Source organism: Tupaia chinensis, unplaced genomic scaffold (genome assembly GCF_000334495.1).
Source record: "Tupaia chinensis unplaced genomic scaffold, TupChi_1.0 Scaffold000095_1, whole genome shotgun sequence".
Taxonomy (NCBI): domain Eukaryota; kingdom Metazoa; phylum Chordata; class Mammalia; order Scandentia; family Tupaiidae; genus Tupaia; species Tupaia belangeri.
This window is the reverse complement of record NW_006159557.1, coordinates 856,617-883,650: the sequence shown is the minus strand read 5'-3', so window position 1 is coordinate 883,650 and position 27,034 is coordinate 856,617. Positions and strand designations below refer to the sequence as shown.

General features: G+C 39.9%; 1 protein-coding gene across 1 annotated transcript in view; it reads left to right on the top strand.

Annotated features, from left to right (window-relative positions):
* CCDC195 (coiled-coil domain containing 195) overlaps positions 1-3,624 on the top strand; it is a 26,534-nt gene extending 22,910 nt beyond the window's left edge. Inside the window, exon 3 of the mRNA XM_027769883.1 lies at positions 3,435-3,624. Within this exon, the coding sequence (XP_027625684.1) occupies positions 3,435-3,624 (190 nt within the window). The remainder of the gene's footprint in view (positions 1-3,434) is intronic.
* The last annotated feature ends 23,410 nt before the right edge of the window (positions 3,625-27,034 follow it).

The following is a 27,034-nucleotide window of genomic DNA, read 5'->3' as shown; positions in this document are numbered from 1 at the left end:
TATATATATATACAAGTTTTGCATTATTGAAACTTTTTATTATTAAAAATTAAACTTGAAATGCAATTTAGGGCCTCCCCCCATAGGTGGTGGGGCAGTGGTAACTCAATTGGACCCACATGGGGAAAGTCCTAGGAATGCAGCCTGGGACCTTCCTGAGCATGCTGGACATACTCTCATATTCCAAACAGTTGGACAGGGGGCAGTGTGCAAGATCCCATTGGGGATATCTGTCTCTTTTCTGTCTTTCTGTCTCTCATTCTCTCTGTATCTCTCTCATGGAAGAAATAAATAAATAAGCTTGAAAAAATTCACCCTAGGGGCCAGCTAGGTGGTGTGGTGGTTAAGGCAGCTGGATCTCACGTGGCCAACTGCGTGGTTCAAACCCCAGACCTGGCAAGTTGAAAAACACACCAGGGGGCCAGCAGGTGGTATTGTGGTTGGGGGCACTGGATTCCCATATGGCTGACTATGGTTCATTTCCTGGACCTGGTGGCTTGCTTTCTCACTTTCCCTTTCTTCTCTCTGTTTCTCTCTGGTCACATTTAAAAAAAATAATAATAACAAATGGTATTAAATAAAATTTTAAAAAAAATAACTAATTAAAAAAGAAAGAAAGAAAGAAAAAGAAAAACACAGCAGGTACCTGTGTGTGTGTGTGTGTGTGTGTGTGTGTGTGTGTGAGCCCAAAATCCTATCAGGAGGGTAGAGGAGAAGGGATTGCAGCATGGCCATCCCCTCTGGAGGGTAATTTCTCACTTTCTCTCTCTCCCTCTCTGCCTCTCTCTAGCAAGAGGAAACACCTTAGAGCAAATTTTATAAAAAAGAAATTCACCCTGATCTCAAAGGGAGATTAAAATTGTTCCTGTCCAGGTTTTCATAAAAGATTATTCTCTGTGAAGTCATATTTACAGTCAGGAAATAACTTCTCATTTCTCCTTTTCCTTTCACTAGAATTTCTCTCCTTTTAATCACTTTAAAATTGTTCTACTTGAGATTTCTAAATCTGAGGACCAACTCAAAGTCTAGGGCTAACCACAATTTTTTTTTAAGTTCTTTCTGTCTTTTGCTCAAGACCATTTTGTGAAAGCCACATATATACCACGTCCCTTAAGAGCACCCCAAGAAATACAGCTAAACTCTTTATTAGGGAACACAACTATCAATCATGATTACACTCATTCATGAAATTGTCCCCAGTTGTACTCAGAATTCATTCAGAAGCCCTCAACCTTCCTACTTTCTTTTCTCTCCTGGCCTTGAGGATGTTTCCTTGTTATTTCAGATCAGGAACTCACTTCTGATGGCAAGATGGAGGAACAATCAAGACTTTCTAAGAAGTTGGGACCAGCAGTTAGCGTAATGGCTATGTCGCTGGACTCCTATGGAGTCGACCGCTGTTTGAGTCCCGGACTTGGCGGCTTAAACTCACTCTGGGCGTGTGTGCATACATGCCCAAAATCCCAAAAGGAGAAAGGAGGAGAAGGGATTGTGGCATGGCCATTCCCCTCCCCCCCCCGGGGGGTGATTTGTCGCTTTCTGTCTGTCTCTCTCTGTCTTTCTGGCGAGCACACGCACCCTATAGCAAAAACATCTCCAAAAAAAAGACTTTCTATAAAGTAAGTATCACTCTCTAAAACATCTAAAAGGTCCCTGATTTTTGAAATAACATTTTATCCCACAAACCTGATTCTTTTTTTCTTTAATATATAAATTTTCCGCCCATTGGGTGCATGCACTCACTGGGACAGAGATGAAGTGAGAAAAAGTGAAAACTCACCTCCCAGGGGGATGGCCACACTGCAATCCCTTCTCCTTCATTCTTCTCTTGGTGTTTTAGGCATGCAGACACCCGCTCCTGGCATGGTTTTCATGCTGCCATGCCTGGGAATCAAACCCCAGTAGGCCATGTGGGAGTTCAATGCCTTAACTACCATGCTACTGGCTGCGAACCCTACCCTCCAGTTCTTTAATATAAGAAGAGCACTCAGCATTGAAGAACAAGGGAGTGAATGGATAGCTTAGAAGCAAATAATGCTGGCCCAGTTGCTATACAGTTTAATGCACTGGGAATTCGTTTGTTAAATAGCCCATTGTCACATGTGACAGGTAAATGGGTATACAAGAAGTAAACCCATCGTCCCTTTCCTAATTATATTATTTTGCCTATTATGTGAATAACTTTTATATTGTCCACCAAAATTATAGCCTTTTTATCTCTGCCATGATCTTTGGTTATGCTCCTATGTGGAAACCTGTTGCCACATCAACCTACACGGAATACTCTTTTCTTCACAAAATAAGGACTTTCTCTGGCATCAAATCCTGTGTGTCCTAAATCAACTCTTCAAATATTTCTTTCAAATACTTGCTCCTTTCCCTTCCTAAGTGTTTTGTATTCCTAGTGATGCCCTGAAGCTTAATCTCAGTCCCAAGAAGGTAGCATTTAAAGGACTTCTTGGAGAGTCTCGTCCAAGAAGCCAGCTCTCTGAAAACTAGGACTGACCAAAAAGTGTCTCAGCCTTCTTAGTCTTCTCCCATCAATCCCTGAAACTTCAGATAGGGCAGTCGTTCTCAACCTTGGCAACGAAGATAAATTGGAGAGCATGTAAAAATTCCATTGCCTAGGCTGCATTGAAATGAGTATGTCACCAGACCTGGGGTTGCTCCTGTGTGTCAGTTCTTTAAATTTCTCCTCCAAATTTTCACTGTGCCAATACACAAGTAGGTTGAGAACCATTGTTGTAAAGGTGAGAGGTTGCTAAATCCGACCGGCTTATTATAAATTTCAAAACAAATGTGCACGGGCCATGAAATCAGACATCCCTAGGGTCTAACTCCTGCACACCTCTATGATCTTAAACCACATTATGGGGCCCCTGTGAGCTTCAGTTTCCTCATTTGTAAAGATGAGCTACGCTGACCTTCTCTGGCTTGTAAAGAATTAACAAACTAAATTATGTAAAGCACCTACCATAATACCTACTTTCCAGTAAGCACTCAAGAAATAGTAGTAGTAGCAGTAATATTATATACAAGATATAATTTTAGTCTCCAAGGAAAATTAGAGTGGAGGTTCATTCTGACTGCTCAGGGCATCAACAGCAGTGCACGCCTCAGAAACCCCATCTCCTGACTCATGGTCCAGTACCCTTTCCTCAGAATCATACTCTGTCCTAGATGAGTTCAGCCCTCCTGACACTGCTCAGCAGCTGCAGAGGATTTATGTAATAAATGAGACTAGACATGTACCCAAAGTGCTTTCCCATAAAAAATATTACGTGATAAATCTGCTTTTTTTTTTTCCCCCAGGCTTTTGCCATAGGGTATGTGCATTCTCCAGAGACAAACAGAGAGAAACAGAGAGAGAGGGAAAATGAGAAATCACTCCTTTTGAATTTAACACTGTAAGAGTTTTTCATTGTTGTTTGAAGACTGGAGCAACTTCCAAAGGTTTCAATTAACTCTGAGATCTATTTCTCATCAGTTGCATTCCAATCACAAAGGACCTCCTCGACTGTCAATCACAGGGCTGTGAACTGCAGAAGAAACCTTGATGAAGTTGCAACTACCCTTGCAAAGATTTCCAACCTAATTTCTACCCAGATTGCCTTATGTCAGTGAACCATGACATCATTTTGCTCTGCCGGACCTCAGAACAAAATGGGGTATAATTAACAGAATAAACTAATAAATAGAATAGCTCAATGAAATTTAGTTTGGAGGGAAAAACATCACGTTGAGAAAGCATTAGTTATAAGTAAATAAATACATTTTGGTTTTAAGAGGAAGTCTGTACTTCGAGCTTTCAAAAGAAGATTATAGGTTTTTAAGGTTATAAGCTGCTTGCTAAAAAGTACTTTGAATTATATTTTGTTTGGAATACTATGACTTTCTATGCAAGATACTTCATTAATTGTGTTTCAAAATATTCACTGAATTCACATCTCAACCAACACTGCAGTTGGGGTAGACTTAGACTACCCTGCATACCAACTCTCTCTCTCTCTTTTTTTTTTTTTTTTTCAGAGAGATTTTTGCTACAGGATGTACTCACTTGCCAGAAAGAGAGACAAAGAGCAAGAAATTACCCCCCTCCCCCGAAGGGATAGCCATGCTACAACTCCCTACCCCCGCATTCTCCTTTAGGGATTTTGGGCACGCACACACATGTGCCTGTCATGAATTTTAAGCAATGGGTCCAGGACTCAAACTACTGGTCAACTATGTGAGAGTGCTGCAACGTAACCATTATGCCATGTACTAGTCCCACCAACTCTCATCTTTATCAAACAGGAGGATACCCAGAGATTCAAACATCCCTTACCTGTTTGACATCATAGCTCAGCATCTATACAACTCTTTGCAATGTCTCCTTTAGTTATCCTGACTTGCAGGTCAATGTGGACATACACATCAAAATATATTCTACTGTTTATGAGAAAGTATTATTTATTCCTAAAATTAAATACAGTGATCATGTTCCTTCTTGGCTGAACAGTGTGTGAGATGTGATGCTTGGAACTGAAGCAGCAGCTTTGTCACCATGGGGAGATTAACCTGAAAACAAAAGTAAAAACCACACTGATGGCATCAAAGAGAAAACCGATGAAGAACCTGCCCTTAAGCTGCTGAATTCACTAAACTTGAAACTATCCTGCCTCCTATTATCATTCTGATGTTCCCTTATTAGTTTTACATTGTTGCTATAACAAGTAATCACAAATTTAGTGGCCTAAAACTACACAAATCTTATAGTTCTGGAGGTCAGCAGGCCTGTGTTGCTTCTGGAGATGGTAGAGAAGAACACTCCTTTCCACCTTTTCTAGCGTCTAGAGGCTCCTTGCACTCCTTGACTCATGGCTCCTGCCTCTATCTCATGCCAGTGGCATACCCCAACCAATAATTTTCCCTTTCTCTCTCCCTCCTTCCTCTTTCTCCATACCTATTTATCTGTCTATTTACCTGTCTATCCGTCTATCCATCTAGCTCTCATCTGCATGCAACATTACATCTCTTCCTGCCTTCCTCTTTCATGTGTAGGGATCCTTGTGATGACCTCAGGCCCACTCAGATAATCCAGGATAATCTTTCCATCTCAAGGTTCTTGATTTAATCACAGCTGCAAAGTTCTTTTGCCACATAAAATGACATACATGTTTCATTTCCCCACCTACAGGTTTCAGGGAGTAAGACATGAACTCCCTTGAGTAGGTGTTAGAGGTCTATATTCAGCCTTCTACAAACATCAAGGCAAGTCAGATTTCTTCAGACTATGTTATGACAGACAGCAAAAGGATTAATACTGACATTGCTCTGGGACAAAAGTATAAATGCACACTGCTGTCTCTTTCATGTGAATGGAAATGGTTTCTGATCTTCGTTTCCAACTGGGTTACTGAAAAATGCATTTGCCAGATCTGTGGTTATATATTTTATACTTGAGGTCATATTAATAAGTTCTAGCAAAGGTACCGTGTCTTGTTGGTACCTACAAGACTCTCTAACTGTCCTATAGGCTAATGATTAAGCAACCCAGATCCCAAATGGCTGACCATGTTTTGAATCCCAGTCCTGGTAGCTTGAAAAACACACTGGGAACATGTACCTGTGTATCCAAATCCCAACAGGCTGGAGAAATGGAAGAGAAGGATTATGATGTGGCCACACCCTATTGGGGCGGGGGGTGCCTTTTCCCTCCCCATCTCTCTCTGGTCAGCACATGTGCTCTCTGGCAAATTAAAAAAAAAATCATAAATAATTTTCAGAAGGAAAAAAAGTTAGAATAAATTTAAAATTTACCTAGCAAAGAAAACCATAGTGATTTTATCAAATATAGTCATTAGACTAAGAGGGGAAAATATGCAAGTCTGGGGTGGGAAGAAGAAAACTCACTTTTCCCTGTACTGTTATTTAACATGATTTGTACGTGTTATCTGTTATTACCCAGATTAAGTAAAGCACTGGTTTTTATTGTCTAACGTGTAGAAATTACCTCGGCTCTCTCTTCTATGAATGATAGCACCTTGTTATCTATCTCCTGTGTGTGTAATGAGGGTTATCTTGGAAAGAAAATAGAATGAGAAAGAGATTAGCAGCAATTTTCAACTCTACCTACCCATTAAAATCATGTGAGGAGCTCTTAGAAAAACACACTCTTGCAAACCACTGTTAAAGTGAGGTGGATCCAGAAAGCACATGCATACCTATGCTTGAGTGGGTGACCTGAGTCCCACACATGTCCCTCTCTGCCCCCACTGTGTAACATCAGCCCTGCCTCCTCTTACACTCAAGGCCAATAGCCCAGCATGATGGGGATTCCTCTTCTCAGCTGTTGATCTCTAAACAGGAGTTCAAAGAATGCAGGCAATAGCAATGGCTTAAGGTTGAGAGGAGCCGTCACTGTGTCCCCCTAGAAAGAGAGTATCCTCTCCGGGGATAAAGGCCTTAAGAGCCCAAAGGTGGAAGAATAGGAAGCTTCTAGTCAGGCCTTTCCCTGGCTGCCACAATCCACCCTTTGTGCTAAAGGAAATGGTTTTCTGGAAACCCATGTTAGGGAGCAGCTTCTTCCTGGTATAGCAGCTTCCTGAATAGAAACAGAAGAGGGAGGTTAGAGCCCCATCACAGTAGTTGGTCTCAGGCCAACACCACTGATCTTCCCACTCCCCCAATGTCCATTAAGTTCTCTCACTCTCAGATATCACCTTTGTTGTTTTTGGAGGCTTACCAAATGCTCTGACATTGATCCTCATTCCTGAGGGTCTGGAGACCTGGCAATCATACCCTGCTCGTTCCAGGATTGTCGTTCTTGCTTATTCACAATCACAGGCCAAGGAGGGACAACCATCCCAGCCCTCTAACTGCTATAGCCTCGTTGATCACTGTGTGTGGAAGCCATCTCTTCCTCCGATCTCGTTCAGCACCTATTGTGTATACCATTGTTTGACACGTGTATACTCCCTGGTCACAGGAGTTACTTTTATAACATTATCACTTTGAATCTTCTACCCTAACTAACACAGTGTCTTGCATATATCCTATGCTCAATAACTGGGTTTTGGCTGGCAAGTTCACAATATGCAATCTAGGAAATTTTTATAATTTATAATCCATGTGTCCTCCAAGTGACTTCTTGGTTGACAATATTTATAATAACCAAGGTGTACATTTTTCTTTAGAGCACAAGTGAAAACCACTTAGCTGCTTTTTTTTTTCTTTCTTTTGGAGAGGTTTTTGCTATAGGGCATGTGCACTAGCCAGAAAGACAGGGACAGACAGACAGAAAGCGAAACATCACCCCCTAGGGGGGATGGCCACTCCCCAATCCCTTCTGCTCTTGGGATCTTGGGCATGCACGCACATATGCTCGGCATGAGTTTAAGCCACCAGGTCCAGGACTCAAACAGGAGCCAGCCACATGGGAGTCCAGCAACATAGCCATTACACCAACTGCTGGTCCCTAGCTGCTTTTAAAATACATATTACTTTCTGAAAACACTCAAAACTGAAGTAGGGTTTGAGTGGGACATGCAAGAATGAATGAAAATGTGTGAGAGTGAATTTGGATATGAGTGAATATTAAAGTGAATAGTAAAGAAAAGATCAAAAATCAGTAAGGGTAGATCTCAAGGTCATTGGCTCCCAGTAAAGTCAGACACTCTGTAAGATTCACAGTTCCCTTTCTCATGCACATCACAACACATCGTGTTATTAATTTCCTTGTCTTCCTCCCAAAGCCTTCTAGGATGAGAGCTATCTGGTCATTTTCCTAGTCTTAAAATCTTATCCAGGGCATTTGTTCAATATATGTTAAATAAATGGTTGAATTCATGATTGAAATAGTGGTAGAGATGTAGAGAAATTGCTTGGTTTAGAATAAGACACTATTGTCGGGACTCTAAAAAGAGGCAGAGTGTTACAGTGAATATTGACTTTGAAAATAGACAAGTTCCTCACATATTAGATTTGAAGAAAGTGCCTTGATTTCTCTCAGGCTTAGATTTCTTCTCTGTTAAATAAGTATTGAGAAAAATGGAGCTGTTTGAGAGAAGTTTCCTCATATCACAAACAAAGGATACTGGCAAGATCACAGGTGAGTCCCTACAAATGTTAGTTGTCATCATTCTTCACGCATTTTGGGTGTTTTCAAATTCACAGCCATTGTTAGGAATGTGTGAAAGGTTTACTTACAACACATACACACACAAAGAAATAAAATTCAAATCTCTTCTTTACATAATATTTTTTTTTTGAGAGATTTTCACTGTAGGGCGTGTGCGCTCGCCAGACAGACAGAGAGAGACATAGAGACAGAAAGCGAGAAATCACCCCCCAGGGGGGATGGTCACGCCGCAATCCCTTCTCCTCCATCTACGTGGGAATCCAGCGACATAGCCATTACGCTAACTGCTGGTTCCCTACATAATATTTATATACACAGAGTTTTAAGTGGGAGTAATTACCATTCTTAAAGATCTCGTAAAGCCAGTATGCTCAATCTCCTTGAAAATGTTGTTAAGAACATCCTAAAAGAAAACTTTACCAACTTTTTTGCATGCTTGAATATTCCAGCTTTGAGAAAATTTCAAAAGGGGAACAACCACAAAATTGTATGTTTTCCATTTTAAATATTCAAATAACTTTTCTGTATCATGTTATTATTTCTTTCATCAACATATCAGTTTTAGTCCTAAAAACTCGTGTATTACAGATTCAGTTTAAAAGAGAAAAGTTTGAACCAATGGTTAGAGAAAGAAGCTATTCTATCAAACCAGAGTACTGAACTTTACTCCAGTGGTAGATTTAAAGCCTTTAGTGGGGTAGCTACCATCACAAAGAAGGCAACTCCTTCCACTCCAGTTTTCTATATCCAAGAGCTCCTGCCATCACACTAAGATAAGGAAACCTAAGCCAATACCAGAAAAAGTTCCCATAACCCTTAACCCAGTAATTACAAGTCCAGCAATTTATCCTAAGAAGGCATTCAGAACTACCCAGGAAAACATAAAAAGATACTCATTGTGATATTATTTTAGAAGAGCAGAAAAGTAGCTTCCATATCCAAAAACAGGATTGTTTAGTAAATTTTAGGATATGATTTATAGCTTTTGAAAATATTTCATAAGGGACCAGCAGATGGTGTCATGGTTATATCACTGGATTCCCACACAGTTGACTATGGTTCGAATCCCAGACCTAAAGACTTAAAACTCACACTGGGGGACCAGCGGTTGGCGTAATGGCTATGTCGTTGGACTCCCATGTACTTGACTTTGGTTCAAGTCCCAGACCCCGTGGTTTAAACTCGCACCGGGCACATGTGCATGCGTGCCCAAGAGAAGAACAGAGAAGAAGGGAGTGCACCACGGCTATCACCCCGGTGTGTGTGTGTGTGTGTGTGTGTGTGTGTGTGTGTGTGTGTGATTTCTCACTTTCTGTCTCTCTGTCTCTGTTTTTCTGGTAAGCATATGCACCGTATAAGCAAAAACCTCTCCAAAAAAAAAAGAAAAGAAAAAAGAAATTCACACTGAGAGTGTGTGCATGCATGCCTAAGATCCCAAGAGGAAAACAAAGAAGGAACTGCAGCATGGCCATTCCCCATGGGAGGGGGGATTTCTCGCTCTCTGTCTCTGTCTCTTCAGCAAGCATATGCACCCTTTAGCAAAAACCTCTCAAAAAAACCCCAAAATATTTCATGAATATATGAAAATAAACACACGATATATTAAACTTAAATGACAAAGACAGAGCATATAATCCCATTTTGATATTAAAAAAAAACAGAAACTAATATTTGTGAGTGTGTACACACCAAGGATAACATAGACCTAAACCCCAAAGTGATCATCTCTGAGTGGTAGAATTATGAGTAAATTATTTTCTTCACTCGCTTATTTTCCAATTTTTCTATAGTGAACTTTAATTATCAAATGTTATTTAATACATAGAAAAACAGCTCAGGGCTATGATGTGCAGATAGGGTGAGTAGCATGTATCTCCTTCACACTTGCACAACCACAGGTTCAAACATTCCAGGACCTGTCATTTCTGGCTTATCTACTTCTTGCCAACCTGTGGCATCGTCCTTCTTTCTTTCCTATATATATATGTGTGTGTGTGTGTGTGTGTGTGTGTGTGTGTGTGTGTGTGTGGATATGTGTGTTGATACATACATGTAAAAACTTCATCATTTATATATATATATAAATACAGTGGGATTTTTGAAAAGTGCACAAAAATGTGTATTATGAAAAAACTATGAGTGGATTTCAAAAATTATTTTCACCAAAATAAACTTTACTTTAATTCCATTTTCCACTGACTTTTTTAAGTTTCCTTCCACAATAAAAATTAAAAATATGAACTATTAATAAGCATCTGGATAATGGAGATATTGAAAATTGTTTAAAGATGTCTGCCTCACTCTGAGCAAGGGAAGAAAGAGTTCAGTTTCATGTCCAGGAAGTCAGTAAACAGGGCTTCCCTCAAGTGTTCCTTTTGCTAAACCATATTTAATAACTTCTAAAACGCAGCGTCCTCCATCATACAGAGACACAGTGATCTGGCAACCTTTTACTTGAAAGATTTCTCCACAGTATGACACTATCCATCAGTTAGGACCTGGACTTAGAACTATAGGGTTCTAAATTATCTGAGAAATCAACCTTTTATATAAAAGTACATAATATTAATATTATAGAATTCATTCTTATTAGGTTTGATTTCTTTTTTAAATGTTGCCAAAGTGTGTATGTGCTTGTTTACCAGAGAAAACATACTGAGGCAAGGAGGAACACACCCCAATGACAAACAGTCAAAACGCAATCCCTTCTCCATTTCTCCACCTTGTCAGAATTTTGAGCACATGTATATGCACCTGGCACAATTTTCTAAGCTGCCAGGGCCAGGATTCAAACCATTCCATTAGCCCTGTGAGATCTGGACCCCCATTAACCACTAGACCATAGAGCCATCCCTAGGATGATTTTTTAAACTAGTTTTATACATTGCTCTTACTGTCATCTCCTCTGTTCAGCTTGACTTACATTTATTCAGTAGAAGACCATGGAATAAATGGAATTGCAGATCATGGCAATCCCTCTTCCTAAATGAACCTCATTTGTGAAAGAGAGAGTTGGACTGCTAGATCTGAGGGTTTCCACCACTGACATTCTATGATGCTATGACCACAACCACAATTTTTCTATCTACTTTAGTTAAGGGAAAAAAAAAGTTATAAGAGTAAGTATAAGCAGCCCCTGTAGGCTGATGGTTAAGGGAGTTGATTCCACATGATCAACTACAATTCAAATCCTACCCAGCGGCTTGAAAAGCACACCAAGTGCATGTGCACACATACCCCAAATCTCAGGGAGTGTTTTCTTCTTCTCTTCTCCCTGTCTCTGTCTCTGTCTCTCTCTGGTGAGTGCATGCACCTTCTGGCAATTAAAAAACAAAAAGAGTAAATATGATAAAATCATATGCCCAAAACCTAAAGGATATCAAGATGGGTTTACAGGATCTTAGACAATAAACCTAAAGAAATCTCCCTAATAAGTCAATGGGAACTCTGTGCTTCCTCCTGTTTCTATGCCAGTTTGATGTGCTCCATCACTGGGAATTTCTTGGAGATGTCAGTGAAATTGAGAGGTTGTGTTCTATAGACAGTAGATTTGCATTGTTTATGGTAGTTCTGTTCCATAAAGTCACTGTGAACACTGGCTTAGTAAACACTGAACCATCACCTCCAGAGAAATATAGAGTTAGGGGTTTACAAGCCTCTGGTCACATTTTTACCAGTCGATCCATATATAAATTTGTTTTGAACATGTTTCTGTTTAAAGACACTTTCTTTAAAATATATGCAGCTTCATTAACAGTGAACTCACAGCCAACAGCACTCTGCCTCACATCCAAGAGAAGCTTACCAAACACTTGTATTTCCTCCAGAAAGCACATGGCATCCTTCTTGCACTTGGGAACACTAGACAGCACTTCAGCACTATGCTTGAGGACCATCTTAAAGAGCAAAATCACCAACAAAAAGCACAAAAATGTGAAAAGCATGGCACTGACAGACTGCAGAAAAGGCACTTGATTCAGTAAGAGAGCTAAAATCAGATAGCCTATAGTAGACTTATTTAAGAGTTCCCACCACAAAAAAGTATGTGAGGAATACATGTGTTAATTAGTTTGATTTAACTATTCCAAAACATGTTATATATGTGCATATGTCTGTGCATATATATGTATAAACATTTATATATACACACATACATAAATCAAAACATTAGGTGTGCACCATAAATAATTTTTGTCAATTCAGAATTTTTTTAATAAAGAAAACATATGCTTTGAAAACTAAAAGGTATTGCTGGGAGAAATTAATGAAAACCTAAAAAAATGGATTGGTTAAGCAACCCCACCAAAAAATCCATAGCACATCGACTTACTCAACCTAAGTTAGAAATATGTACCTTGGATTACTCGAATTTTTTACTGCTCTGTATGTGTCTGAAAGTAATCATGAAAGTACAAGTGGCATTGATTTTGTGGTTACTAATAAATTTTAGTGTGTAGGCAAATTCACAAATATGGAATTCACATATGCTAAGAATCTATTGTATTTATAATCTCATCATCCATTGAACCATCAGTTGGAAGAATAATGGAAAACGGAGATACTTCAAGACTTTTAAGAGGAGGTGGATGGGGAAAGCAGGTGGCATAGTGGTTAAGGAGCTGAGCTCTCACATGGCCTACCACCATTTATGTCCCAGACCTGGCAACTTGAAACTCATACCAGGTATATATGCATGTGTGCACAAAGTCCCAAGAGGAGAATGGAGGAGAAGGGACTGCAGTATAGCTATCCCCCAGGGTGGGTGATTTCACACTTTCCATCTCTTTGTGTCTCTCTGTCTCTCTGGTGAGTGCACATACCCTATGGCAAAATCTCTCAAAAAATCATATATATAATGATCATTATGTATATGCATCTTCCTATCTCCAAAAGTTGATAGTTGTGGTGTCTACCAGGACTCCTACACCATCTAACGCCTGACATCACCATATCCGTTTTATTCCATTCCAAGAAATAATTCAGCAGAATACCAACCCCATGACTTTCCATCCTTTTTCTCTTCCTCCATTGGACTTTTTCACATCTGTCCTTCAACTTTTTCCCACATAATGACTAACACTTTATGAGTGTTAAGTTTTATAATATTAACTTTTGATTCTGACAGGTATCCTGAACAGAGTTAAGTATGTGTTTGAAGCAGGAGGGAAAATCCAAAACACAAAGTGAGTTCCAGCTGTCTTTTCAGCTCTTTTCTCCTACCAGCACCTGGTAAGGAGCCCTGTGCAATACAGTGTCACCAAACATACTCTTTTCATCAGTAAAGTAACATGAGCCACACCATGGCCTGGTGGTTCAGGAGCAAAATCTCACAAGGCTGACTACGCAACTCAACTTCTAGCCCTGGTGCCTTGAAAAATACACTAAGGGGAACCAGCAGTTAGCGTAATGGCTATGTCGCTGGACTCCCACGTAGTCGACCGCGGTTCGTGTCCCGGACCCGGTGGCTTAAAACTCACGCCGGGCGCGTGTGCGTGCGTGCCCAAGATCCCGAGAGGAGAATGGAGGAGAAGGGATTGCGGCGTGACCATCCCCCCTGGGGGGTGATTTCTCGCTTTCTGTCTCTATGTCTCTCTCTGTCTATCTGGCGAGCGCACGCGCCCTACAGTGAAAATCTCTCCAAAAAAAAAAAAAAAAAAAAACTAGGCATGTGTGCACAAACTTGGAAAAATAGAGGAGAAGGAATTGCAGTGTGACCACGCTCCATTGGGAGATGCTTTCTCCTTCTCCCTCTCTCTGTCTCTCACCTCTCTCTAGTCAGCAAATGCACCCACTAGAAAAATTTTTAAAAAGGAAGTCAAAACAGCCTGAAACAAAAGGGAGCCCATTACAAATGGTATTTATGTCCTTCCAGAGATTCTGTACATCTGGTTCATGTCATCATCGCAAAATTATTCTGTGATAGTACAATCATTTGAGAGAACTTTTGGAGGTTTTTGCATAGTAAATATACACCTGACTATGGCTTGGTAGTTCTACCCTGGTAATCTCCAACTTCAAAGCCAGCAATGGGATTAAATTTTCACATTGCATCACTCTGACCTCCTCTTCTGCCTTCCTCTGCCACTTTATTTTTTTTAGGCTTTTGCCATAGGGTGCACGCACTTGCCAGAGAGAGAGATGGACAAACAGAGACAGAAAGAGGAAAAATAAAAACAAAAAATCTCCCTCCCCCCCAGGAAGGATGATCATGCCACAATTCTTTCTCCTCTTAGGATTTGGGGCAAAATGCACATGTACCAGCATGGCTTTCAAGCTGCTGGGTCTGGGACTTGAACCACAGTTGACCATATAGCAATCCAACACCTTACTTACCACACCATCTGCTGGCTCCATCTCTACAAATTTTAAGAACGTTTGTGACTACATTGGATCACATAGATAATTCAGAATAATCTCTCCCTCTCAAGATCCTTAATGTAAAGCACATCTGCAATATTCTGTTTGTTATATAAGGTAACATATTCATAGATTGCAGGGATTACTCTATAGATATTATTCTGTCTGCCACAGTACTTAAGATATGTGCACTTTACTGTGCAGGCAAACAAACGAACAAAAAAGAAATAAAGTTTTTCCAAACATAAAAAAACAAATAATTCAAGCAAGAATCCTGAGACTGTCAAGCCTTATGAAGTAATTTATCAAAATTTAGTACGGAAGTGAAATGGAGTTAGACTACTAGAAGTTCATCCATAGTTGACTCATTAGTTTACCATAATCAGTCCAATTTAGGAGTAAGTCAAGTACCCAACTTTATATATATATATATATATATTAGAGAGGTTTTCACTATAGGGCGCGTGCACTCACCAGACAGACAGAGAGAGACATAGAGACAGAAAGCGAGAAATCACCCCCTAGGTGGGATGGTCACGCTGCAATCCCTTCTCCTCCATTCTCCTCTCAGGATCTTGGGCACGCACGCACACGCGCCCAGCATGAGTTTTAAGTCACTGGGTCCGGGACGCGACATAGCCATTACGCCAACTGCTGGTTCCCCCAACTTATATTTTGACTTTGCTGAAGACATATGCAAAATCTACATAAGGTTTCATAAAATATGTACAAGAGCTACGAAGCCTAAAAATCAATTTATCTCTGATTGTCTCACACTATTTTACTATCTCACCAGGGAAATTGTTAATTATTATTTGATGATATATTAATAGCTCATTTAATTTGCAGTTCACTTTGACTTTTAACTGTATAAACAAACCAAGGGATAAATCATTATGCCAATCTCAGAGGTTTCGGTTTTGGGCTTCCTACCAAAATCTGCAATTGAATTGAAAAGTTTGTTAAATTTGAATGTTTAAAATTACAGAAATTTTAGATAATGGTTAAAAAAATGAATATAGATGCAAAAGAATGGTGTCAGCCTTATTTTTTAATGGCCATTTAGCTGTTGCTCTGTTCATATTAAAATATATTCACAACAGACACTTGCAATGTAAATTAATAGTATTTGCCTAATAAGAAAATAAATACTCTACCATATGGCTTCAGTTACATTTGCACTGTTTTGCCAACATTTATTATCACGGTTCCTTAAGGAAAAATAACTCTGTGGATTAGGCTAAGAAAATAACATGAGATGGAAAGCCATACGTCTGGCCCGATTCCAGCCTAATCCTGCTTACTTGCATGTACACCTGCTGTCTTGCTAGAAATCTGGGCCATCTTGGTTTTAATATGCCCCTGGGCCTGAATATTGTGCCAAATATCTTCCACTAGAAGTAATTTTGCTCCTCCACTGACTATAAACAATGCTAAGCTCGAACACTGTAGTTTTCACAGGTAAGGAGAATATCCATGCATACCATTTGCCAGGCTACTTCTCACCATGTCTAAATATGGGAAATGTCTTGTGGTCTCAAAAATTGGGGGACAGGGAACCAGCAGTTAGCGTAATGGCTATGTCGCTGGACTCCCACATAGTCGACCGCAGTTCGCGTCCCGGACCCGGTGGCTTAGAACTCACGCCGGGCACGTGTGTGTGCATGCCCAAGATCCCGAGAGGAGAATGGAGGAGAAGGGATTGCAGCATGACCATCCCCCCTGGGGGGTGATTTCTCACTTTCTGTCTCTATGTCTCTGTCTGTCTGGCGAGCGTACATGCCCTATAGTGAAAATCTCTCCAAAAGAAAAAAAATGAGGGACAAAAGGGACTTCTTATAGGCATGGTGTTTAGTCCCTGATGGTAAAAATCAAAGAGCTATTATTGACAGGCAATTTTCAGATATGCAAAGTCACTGTCTTAGTCCATTTGGGCTGCTACAACAAAATACAATAAATTGGGAAGTTATAAACAACAGAAATTCATTTCTCACAGTTCTGGATGCTGGTAAGTCCAAGATAAATGCATGTTCAGTGCCCAGTGAGAACACATTTTCTGGCTCATATTTGGCATTTTCTCACTATGTCCTCACATTAACGAAGACGTGAGAGAGGTGAGGGTCCATTTGGAGTCTCTTTAATAAAAGCAAAAAACCCATTCATGAAAGTACCACTCTCATGACCTAATCACTTCCCAAAGGCCCCACCCATGCTATGATTTGAATGTCCTCTCCAAAACTCATGTTCAAATTTAATTTTCATTAACGGGGAACTTTTAAAAAGTGACTAGTTGATGAGTTAATGTCATTATTGAGGAAGTGAGTTTGTTGTCATGAAAGTAGGCTCCTTATAAAAGCACAAGTGTAGCCCCCTTCAAATTCCTCTTTCTCTTATTCCTCCTGCCTTTTACTACAAGATGATACAACAGGAAAGCCCTCACCAGATGCCAGCACCTTGACTTTGAACTTCTTACTTTCAGAACTATAAGAAATAAAATTTCTGTTCATTATAAATTACCCTATCTCAGATACTCTGCTGGTAGCATAAATGGACTAAGACAATCCACCTTTTATGTTTTATTTATTTGAGAGATTTTTGTAATAGAGCATATGTACTCGCTGGAGAGACATAAAGACAGAAAGTGAGAAATCACAACTCCCCGGGGAGATAGCTACTCTGCAATCCCTTCTCCTCTACTCTTTCTTCTGGGCATACATGTGCATGCGCCCGACATGAATTTCAAGCAGCCGGGTCCACGACTTGAACTGCGGTCATCCACACTGGAGTCCAGTGCCCTTACCACTATGCCACCTGCTGGTCCCAACACCCCACTCCTTAATACTATCACTTTGGAGGTTAGGATCTCACGATACAATGAGAAGAGGGACACAAACCTTCAGATCATTGCGGTCACTTTCCCTGAGTCAAATAGACTCTAAGGAATAGAGACAGGTTTGAACTCAGTCAGTCTAACTCCCATGGGATTAATCACTGCTTTTCAAGTCACAGAAATCATAGACAAACATATGTCCACCTTAAAATAATTCTGCCTCCATTTTTCCATACTTTAGGTTGGGCAGGGAAGGATAGACAGAGAACTTTCTAATAACTTAAAACGACACACAAAGTCCAATCACAGATTGATTCTAAAATCCCAAGAGTTGGAGAATAATCAAGAACTCACAATCTTTTTTTTTTGGAGAGGTTTTTGCTACAGGGCGCGTGCACTCACCAGACAGACAGAGAGAGACATAGAGACAGAAAGCGAGAAATCACCCCCCAGGGGGGATGGTCACACCGCAATCCCTTCTCCATTCTCCTCTGGGGATCTTAGGCACACACGCACACGCACCCGGTGAAGAACTCACAATCTTAAGAATGATTGAATAAGAAGATAAAAGTGTGTCATGCCCACAAGTTCTCTTCCCTTATAAGTGGAGGGGTCACATACAAATAGTTAAAAGTACCAAGAAAACTCAAACCTGTTGATAGAAACAGGCCTTTCTTTTTTATTTATTTATTTATTTTTTTGAGAGGTTTTTACTACAGGGCGCATGCAGTCGCCAGAGAGACAGAAAGCAAGAAATCCCCCCCCACACACACCCGGGAGATGGCCACACCACAATCCCTTCTCCTCCATTCTCCTCTCAGGATCTTGGGCACACACGCACACACATCTGGCGTGAGTTTAAGTCACCGGATCCAGGACTCAAACTGCGGTCGACTACATGGGATTCCACCGACATAGCCATTACGGTAAATGCTGGTCCCATAACAGGCCTTTCTAAAGGTCAAAGGTATAGCCTTACAACAACAGCAAGCTGCCTTCAGTAGACTCTACCATTCAGAGACATGGAACTGCTACCTAATCTTTCCAAAAAAGCCGTTCATTTACTCAGCACCCACTATGAGTGAAGTACTGTACTCATGCTGGAATTAGGCCCAAATCTAGACAGACTGGTCTGTGACTAACTTACAGCTGGGAACACAGACAAAGAGATTTAACAACCCAGCAAGCAAAAAAAACTATATAAAATATTTATTGTAATAATGTTGAAAATCTACTGAGTGCTACAGTTTTCGGAACTAAAGTTGAAGAATAGGATGGAGCTAGCTTTCAAAGAATTGAGAAAAGAGCATCCAGGGAGGGGGAGGAATAATTTCTGTTCCTGGTGCAGGTAGTCATCCCACCCCAAATCCAAAGGAATCATCTTCCTATGACCAATGCACTTAGTCTTTCGTGGTGAGAGAATAGTTGCAAAATGACTCTCAAATGTGATTCTACCTCCTATGTTTAAGATCCGGGACCACAGCCTCCATATATATATATATATATATATATATATATATATATATATATATATACACATATGTTGATCTCGTGAGAGAAAGCTCAGTATAAGGCGGACACCTGAGCATTCTCAAAACCCAGGCTCCCGACCTACTCTCCCCTGCCTCCAGGTGCACCATTGTTACCTGTGCTTCCATTTGCTTCACCAGGTTGGGCTTCTGTAAACTGCAGACACTGGCTTATAAAGTCTCTTTCATGGCCCATGCAGTTTGTGATTAACTGACAACTGCAAGCTTCTAGAATCCCTTAATCTTTTATATTGCATCACATAAACCATACTATATTATATAGTTTCTATTCTCTATTATTGGCTTTTAAGAGCTTACTGTTGTGGTTTTTCAAAATAGTTAAAGTAGAGAATCCAAATGGCCCCTCTACCCAAACATCCCAACTAAATAAACTATTTTGCTATAAATGTCCTAGCCATTATAATTTGTCCTTAAAAGTAAGTGAACCTGTCATGTTCCCTCATTTGCAATTCCGTCTAGCATGCTTTCCAGTTCATTCGTGCCTTCTTAAAAATCTCTCGTTTAAAATTTCCTCTTTGCATCATTCTCCTTTCTCTCCAGGCAGACCTGTACCACCTGTCCCTGGCAAACCCCAAGGAAGTTATTTCCAAGCCTGGCTTTACAGTACACTGTGTGGGCACAGAGGTTTCTCCTCAACATTTTGAGGCAATTTCTACTGAGTTATCTTAATCCCCACTGAATGATCCAAGTTTTCCAAAATAAGACACACTTCTGTCTAAATAAGGTTAATTTTATCTTCCTATTTACAATAAGTCAAAAGCAAGAAAAACTCTGCTATACCATTAGAAGTCAAGAGAATGCTCACCCTTGAACAGAAGGAAGGGGCAGTGATTGGAGGGGCAGAAGCTGGGTACCAATAATGTTCTAGTGCTTGACCAGAGTGTTCATGGGTTTGCCTACTTCAATAACTTACCCAGCTGCACACTTAAGATTTATATACCTTTGTGTGTGCATTGTGCCCTTATTTAAGTTTATAATTCCAAAAAGTCAAAACTGCTCCCCATATTTCATGTAGCATCACAACCAGTAGATAGTTTAGTGGTTAAGAGTGCTGATGGGCCAGCAGGTTGTGGAGGTTAAGGTACTAGACTCCCAATGGCCGACTGCTGTTTGAGTCCGAGACCTGGTGGCTTGAAAAGCACACCAAGCACGTGTCCATGTGTGTCCAAAGTCCCAGGAGGACAATGGAGGAGAAGGGATTGTGGCATAGCCATCCCGCTGAAGGATGATTTCTCACTTTCCCTCTCACTGTCTCTCTCCAGCAAGTGCATGTACACTATGGCAAGGAAAGGAAAAAAAAAAAAAAAGACCGAAGAGACCTGGACTCCCTGCAGTCTAGTTCAGATTCCCCTATTTTATAGCTACATGGCTTTTGTTGTCTGCAAAATGGTAGTGATGATAGTACCCACATCAGAGGGTTGTTCTGAGGGTGGTACTACTCTCTATAAAGCTCATAAATAATTCCAGGCCCATTGAGGGCAGTATTTAAGGTTTTTTTTAAGAGATAATTTTGCTATAGGGTGCGTGCACTTGCCAGAGAGACAGAAAGCAAGAAATCACTCCCTAAGGGGGATAGCCATGCCACAATCCCTTCTCCTCCATTCTCCTCTCCATGATTTTAGGCACACATGCACACGTGCCTGGTATGAGTTTTAAGCTGCCAGGTCCAGGACTTGAACTGCAGTGGATTACATGGGACTCCAGCAATGTAACCATGACACCATCCACTGGTCCCTAAACGTTATTTTTTATATATACAGAAAAGGACTGGAATCAGCACCAGACTTTAAGAGTACAACTTTAGGCACAATGTCTAGGCCTAAGCTGATCTGGAAAGCCCAGATCCAACCCTCCTGGCAACATAATCCCTAAACGAGGTAAAGGTTTAGTAGGTATAAGATTTCAGTTCTACAAGATTAAAAAAAAAAAAAATTCTGGAGATCTGGTTCATAACTATGTAAATATGCTCACCAATGCTAAACTGTACAATCAAAAATGGTTGAAATGGTAAGTTTTATGATAAGTGATTTTACCACAATTGTTTTAAAAAGACTACTTCACAGTTGCCTATTGCTGTGTATGAACCATACCAAAACTATGTGATTCAAAATAGTGATTATATTCTATTTCTCACATCACTATAAAATGGCTGGGTGGTTCTTCTGAGGTTTTGTCTACATCCATTCATGACCTGAACTTAGCTGAAAATCTGGCTGAACTGAAAGATTCAAGATGACCTCACTCAAATATGTGATTGATATGGTTGTTTACTAGGGCATCTTACTTCTCCAGGGACCCTCTCAGTCTCCAGTCAGTTGAATTGCTTTCTTACCATCTCTAGACAATACAAGTAATGAAGAGAATAAGTAATGAAGACACTGCAAAGTTCTTAAGAGTTGGGTAGCAGAATTCTTACAGTGTATTTTAAAATACATTTTTAAAAGGTGTTTGCCATAGGGCACATGCGCTTGCTGGAGACAGAAAGAGATGGTGAGAGGAAAGTGAGAAATCACCCCCCAAAGATATGACCATACTGAAACCTTTCTCCTCCATTCTCCTCCCAGGATTCTGGGCATGCATGCACACACCCTGCATGATATTCCCCCCTGGTCTAGGACTTGAACTGTGGTCAGCCATGAGGGAGTCCAGCACCTTAACCACCATGGCAAATACATTTTTTTTCAATACCAAAAGACAGATATGTGTACTAGAGAGAGGGAGATAGAGAGAAAGTATCACTCAGTAGGGCCTGGTCAGACTACAGTACCTCTTCTTTTTTTCCTTCTTCCTGTCAGAATCCTGGGCATGTGCACACATGCACCTGGGAAGATTTTCAACCCACAAAGACCAAAGCTCAAACCATGGTCAGCCAGGTGGGATGGAGCTTAACCACTGCGTTATGGAGTCCCTTTAGTCCTCCACATTTTATTGGTCAAAGCAAGTCACATGACCATCCTAGAATCAAAGAGAGGGTAAAGTGACTCCACCTCTTAATAGGCAACATTTCGAGGCAAGATTTTTCATTTTACATGGTCTAACATTTCAGCCCTCTGCTTTGTCATAATCAAAAGTTCTTTTAAAATACTGTTAGTTTGCTGAAAGGGAATTAACTCAATGCTATTTAGTAGAATTCTCAAATGTTCCAACTTTGAATAAGGGCAGGTGGAATGTTTGGATGATTAATAAGAAATGATGAGATTGTGCTAGGATTGGGGCTGAGACTTAAAATGAACATCACAGAATCTTGTAAAGGCTTCTATGGGAGGAAGTATAAATCTAAGAAAACAGCCTCATTTGAAACAAGGGCGTTCATCCCCTGACTCACAAAAATCCTTTTAAGAATTTTCCAGTAGAATTTGCCATTACCATTAATGCTATTAATAATTCTCTCTCTGCAAAATGATTTTTCTGGAGACATTTTTGGCAATGTGTGATGAGTCTTTTTTACTTTAAAGAATAAATAAAGACTTCATTAATTAAAAGGAAAAATACAGACTCTGGATAATAATGGGATGTTTATTTTTATAGGTAAGCCTAAATCTCTTCCTTTAGAAAATGAATACAGTCATCTGCCATCAAGTTCCTTTCAAATGCATAAAGCTATTTGGTTGAGTTTTGGCAGGTAATATTTGTCTTGCCTTTGAGCAAGAGAAGCTCTACATATATTTGCAAGCTCAATGCATCTAGTCTTTTCTTTTTTTTGAGAGAGAGAGATTTTTGCTATAGACCATGTGCACTTGTCAGAGAGACAGAAAGAAAGAAATCACCCCCTGTGGGGATGACCATGCGGCAATCCCTTCTCCTCCATTCTCCTCTTGGGAATTTGGGCACACACACACACACACACACACACACACACACACATGCCTGGAATGAGTTTTAAACTGCCAGGCCAGGGACTCGAACTGCAGTTGACTATGTGAGAGTCCAGTGACATAACCATTATGCCATCTTCTGGTCCCCTCCCAGTTGTTTTTGAGCTGTTCTTTCAGAACAATCCTGTTCACCCCTTTTCCCAGTCTTTTCATTGAATTACTATCTTGCAGATAAACCCTTGTGTTCCCTATATAATTTGGTTATTAGCCCCTTTTCTGAGACAGAATTCGCAAACATATTCTCCCATTTGGAAGGCTGTCTGTTGACTGTAAGCTTTGTTTATTTTGCTGTGAAGAAATTTTTTAACCTACTGTAATCTCATGTATCTATGGTGGGGATTATTGCCTGTGCTTTGGAGGTCTTATTTATGAAGTCTTTGCCAACTCTGATGTCTCCAAGAGTTTCCCCTATGTTTTTTACCAGTAGAATGAGATTTTATGTTTATATTTTGGGTTCATTTCGAGTTGATTTTTGTTATAAGTGAGAGATAGGGGTCCAGTTTCATTTTTCCTCGGGAGGATATCTAGTTTTATCAGCACCATTTGCTGAAGAGATTTTCTTTTCTCCACTAACTTACATGTATGCCTTTGTCAAAATCAATTGGCTGTATTGAGGCTTATTTTCAGGTCCTCTGTTCTGTCCCATTGGCCTACCTGCCTGTTTCTGTGCCAGTACCATGTTGTTTTGCTTATCACAACTTTGTAAAAAGTTTTGGGGTCAGGGAGTAAGATGCCTCCTACTTTATTCTTTTTTTGTAGTATTGTTTTGGCAATATGGGGCCTTTTATTATTCCAAACAAATGTTATGGTTGCTTTTTCTAATTCTATGAAGAATATTTCTGGTAATCTGATACAGCACACACTTCTTCCTACTTTTTTTGAGTAGGTTCTGTAGTGTTAGGGGAAAAACAGCTCTTCTTCTTAGGTGCATTCTTGGTAGAGAGCTGTGTCTTTCCATCGGAGTAGGGTGTATCTAGCCAGGTCCAGCTGTTTGGGTGCTCTAACAACCTCTCAGGATGAGATGAACCTTGGACTGAGCCAGAACTATGTAACTAAAGAAAGAAGCACAAATCATCCACTGGGTACAGCACGGCATGCAAGCCAGTGAACTATGGCATCTGAAAGTAGCTGGCTCCCTGAGTTTCTGCTGTGTCAGTGAATGCATCTTGCGAAGAGAGTCCTTGAATTTTTAAAAACCACCTTGGGTGATTCTAATGGCTATGTCGCTGGACTCCCACGTAGTCGACCGCGGTTCGAGTCCCGGATCCGGTGGCTTAAACTCATGCCGGGCGCATGTGTGTGTGTGCCCAAGATCCCAAGAGGAGAATGGAGGAGAAGGGATTGTGGTGTGGCCATTCCCCCTGGGGGGGTGATTTCTCACCTTCTGTCTCTCTGTCTCTCTCTGTCTGTCTGGTGAGCGCACATGCCCTATAGCAAAAACCTCTCAAAAAAAAAAGAAAAGAAAGAAAAGAAAAGGAAAAGGCACTTTTAAAATAGTGTTGTGATTGTGACTCAATAAAATGTGGACAAAATGTATATATATATAAAATAGTGTCGTGAGTAACCTGAATCCGGACCTCGCTCTGCTCCTTACTGCGTATATGGCTTTGGACAAGTTTACCTCTGAGCCTCAGAATCTTTAGGTGAAAAATGGAGACCATAAGCTGGGGGCTTACACAATATAAATGTATTATCCCACAACTCTGAAAGCTACAAGTCCGAGATCAAGGGGTTAACAGTGTTCTTTTTTTTCCTAAAGGCTATGAGGGGGAATCTGTCTGTCTCCTAGTTTTGGTGGCTTGCTAGCAATCTTTGGCATCCTTGGTTTGTACAACTCTGCTTGTACCTCTACAGGATGTTGTCCCTATTTGGCCCTCTGAACAAACTCTCCCTTTTATAAGGACAAAAGTCACATTGGATTAAAGACCTACCCTACTTATTATCACCTCATCTTAATCAATTACAATTTCCAACGATCCTATTTCCAAATGAGGTCACATTCCAAGATACTGAGGGTTATGACTTCAACATTTTGAATTTTTGAAGGATACGGTTCTATCTATAACTGGTACTTCCCTCTCGGCTGCCCTGAGACTTGAAGGAAACAACGTGTATAGCTTCTTTAGCAGAGTATCTGGCATTTAGAAGACCTTATAAATGGCAGCTGTTAACTAGTATATTCTACTATGTCTCACAACACAATACTGGGAGTGTGTGTGACTCCATACATTTTCCATAGGTTAAATAATATAAATATAATTTAAACAAGAGCATTGGTCCTTTCTAATATTTTTAATATACTAGGAAAAATATGTGATGCGCTTTCTATATTTAACAAAATATAAGAAAATATAATAATTATGCTCATCCTACTAATGCACTCAGGGTCTGAAAGCTTCTGGAAAAGAAGGTACCTGCTTAAAGCTTTCTTCTGCTTTATAAGACAACTTACTTTGTTTTAAAATGCTGCTTTTAATTATTTTGCTTATACCCCAGGGTACTAAGCCTTTTCTAATCTTTTGCCTTTTGTATGAGTTTTCCCATTACTTCAAGGGTTTATTTACTTATTTATAATTTAACTAATAGAATTGTTGAATCCCTTGGAAATTAAGGTAATTTAAAGAGTTTATTGTTTAACTTAATAATTAAATTCCCTATGTCGTCCCAAAATATGGCACTCCATATAGAGAAAAGAGCCACCATAAAAAGTAAGTAGAACTGAGTAAGAGCAATTCTCAGAGTAACTCTCTTCTATCATTATCCTCCAGCAAATTATCCACTTTACAGACTATCTGCTGAAAACTTAAAATCTTATCAGAGAGTTAAGTGAGAAACTAAGGTACTTTATTTTCCATTAACCCTTTAGTGACTTTTTGCAAATCTGAAAGCTCTCAAAATATGTCATTTCTCAGTTGGATGACCAACAAGATATGACAACAACAGGTGCAGTGGTTAATTTTAAGTGTCAACCTGACTGGCCAAGTTTAAGCATTAGCCCAGATTAGACATTATTTCTGAGTTTATGTCTGAGGGTATTTCTGGATGAGATTAGCATTTAAACTGGTGGACTCATTAAGGTAGATGGTCTTCACCACTGTGGGTGGGCATCATTCTACCCAAGGAGGGCCTAACTAGAGCAAAAAACAGAGGAAGGTAAAATTCATCTTTTTTTTCCTGCCTCACTGTTGAGGTGAGATGTCCCATTTTATCTTCTCTGGTTCCTGGACTGAGAGTCATACAATTAACTACTCTGATCTTTTGAGTAAATTACACCACTGCATTTACTGAGTCTCCAGCTTATAGACAGAGATCATGGGACTTCTCAGTCTCCATAATTGTGTTAGCCAATTCCTCATAATAGATTTCTGTACACACACATATATATAATGATTCTGCTTCTCTGGATATTACTGACTAATGCATCCAAGTTTTCCATGAAATTATGGAGATTTCCACTTAGGGTCATCAGTATATGCTTAGAATCTGATCTTTGCAAAATTCAAAGAAAAGTCTTCAGACTCCTTCAAAATTATATGTGGGACACTGTCTGGTAAGATAAAGAAAACCGAGAATGGTTTGCACTTAGAGTAATACCTTCCTACAGAGTCCCGTAGTCCAATGACCTGAGAAAAATAACCTACAGTAATAGCTTGCCTTTGGAAAACCCTTCATGATTGTTAAAGCACATTCAAGAGACTGGGTTTGACCCTGTGAAATAAGGTAAGGCACGTTTTACTGTCTTCACTACAAAATGTTTTTTATGTTATTAGTTTGTTTTCATCAAGGTAAACGTCACATATTATAAATTTAATCATTCTAAATTGAACAATGCCATGTTTAAAATGGAACGATTCCATTTAGCACATCCACAATATTGTGCAACTACCACCTCCATCTAGTTCCAAAACATTTTCATCACCCCAAAAGAAATCCTGTGCCCAATAAATTAAATCCCCTATTCCACGCCCTGCACCTCCATTTCCTGGCAACCACCAGTCTGCTTTCAGTCTCTATGGATTTACTTGTTCTGTATATGTATATAAATCGAATCATACAACATGTGACCTTTTGTACCTGACTTATTTCATTTAGCATAATATTCTTAAAGCTCATTCAAGTCTTAAAGGGCTATAAAGTATTAGAAACAAAGGACATGTGACAGAGACCTTCTGTGACCAACAGAAACTAAAACATTTACCATTTGGTCCTTTGCGGAATAAAAAAATTGCCAACTCCTGCATTAGCCCCAAATTTAGCCTTGTTCCAATGTAGTGAATGCTAACATGCATGTGTAGACACA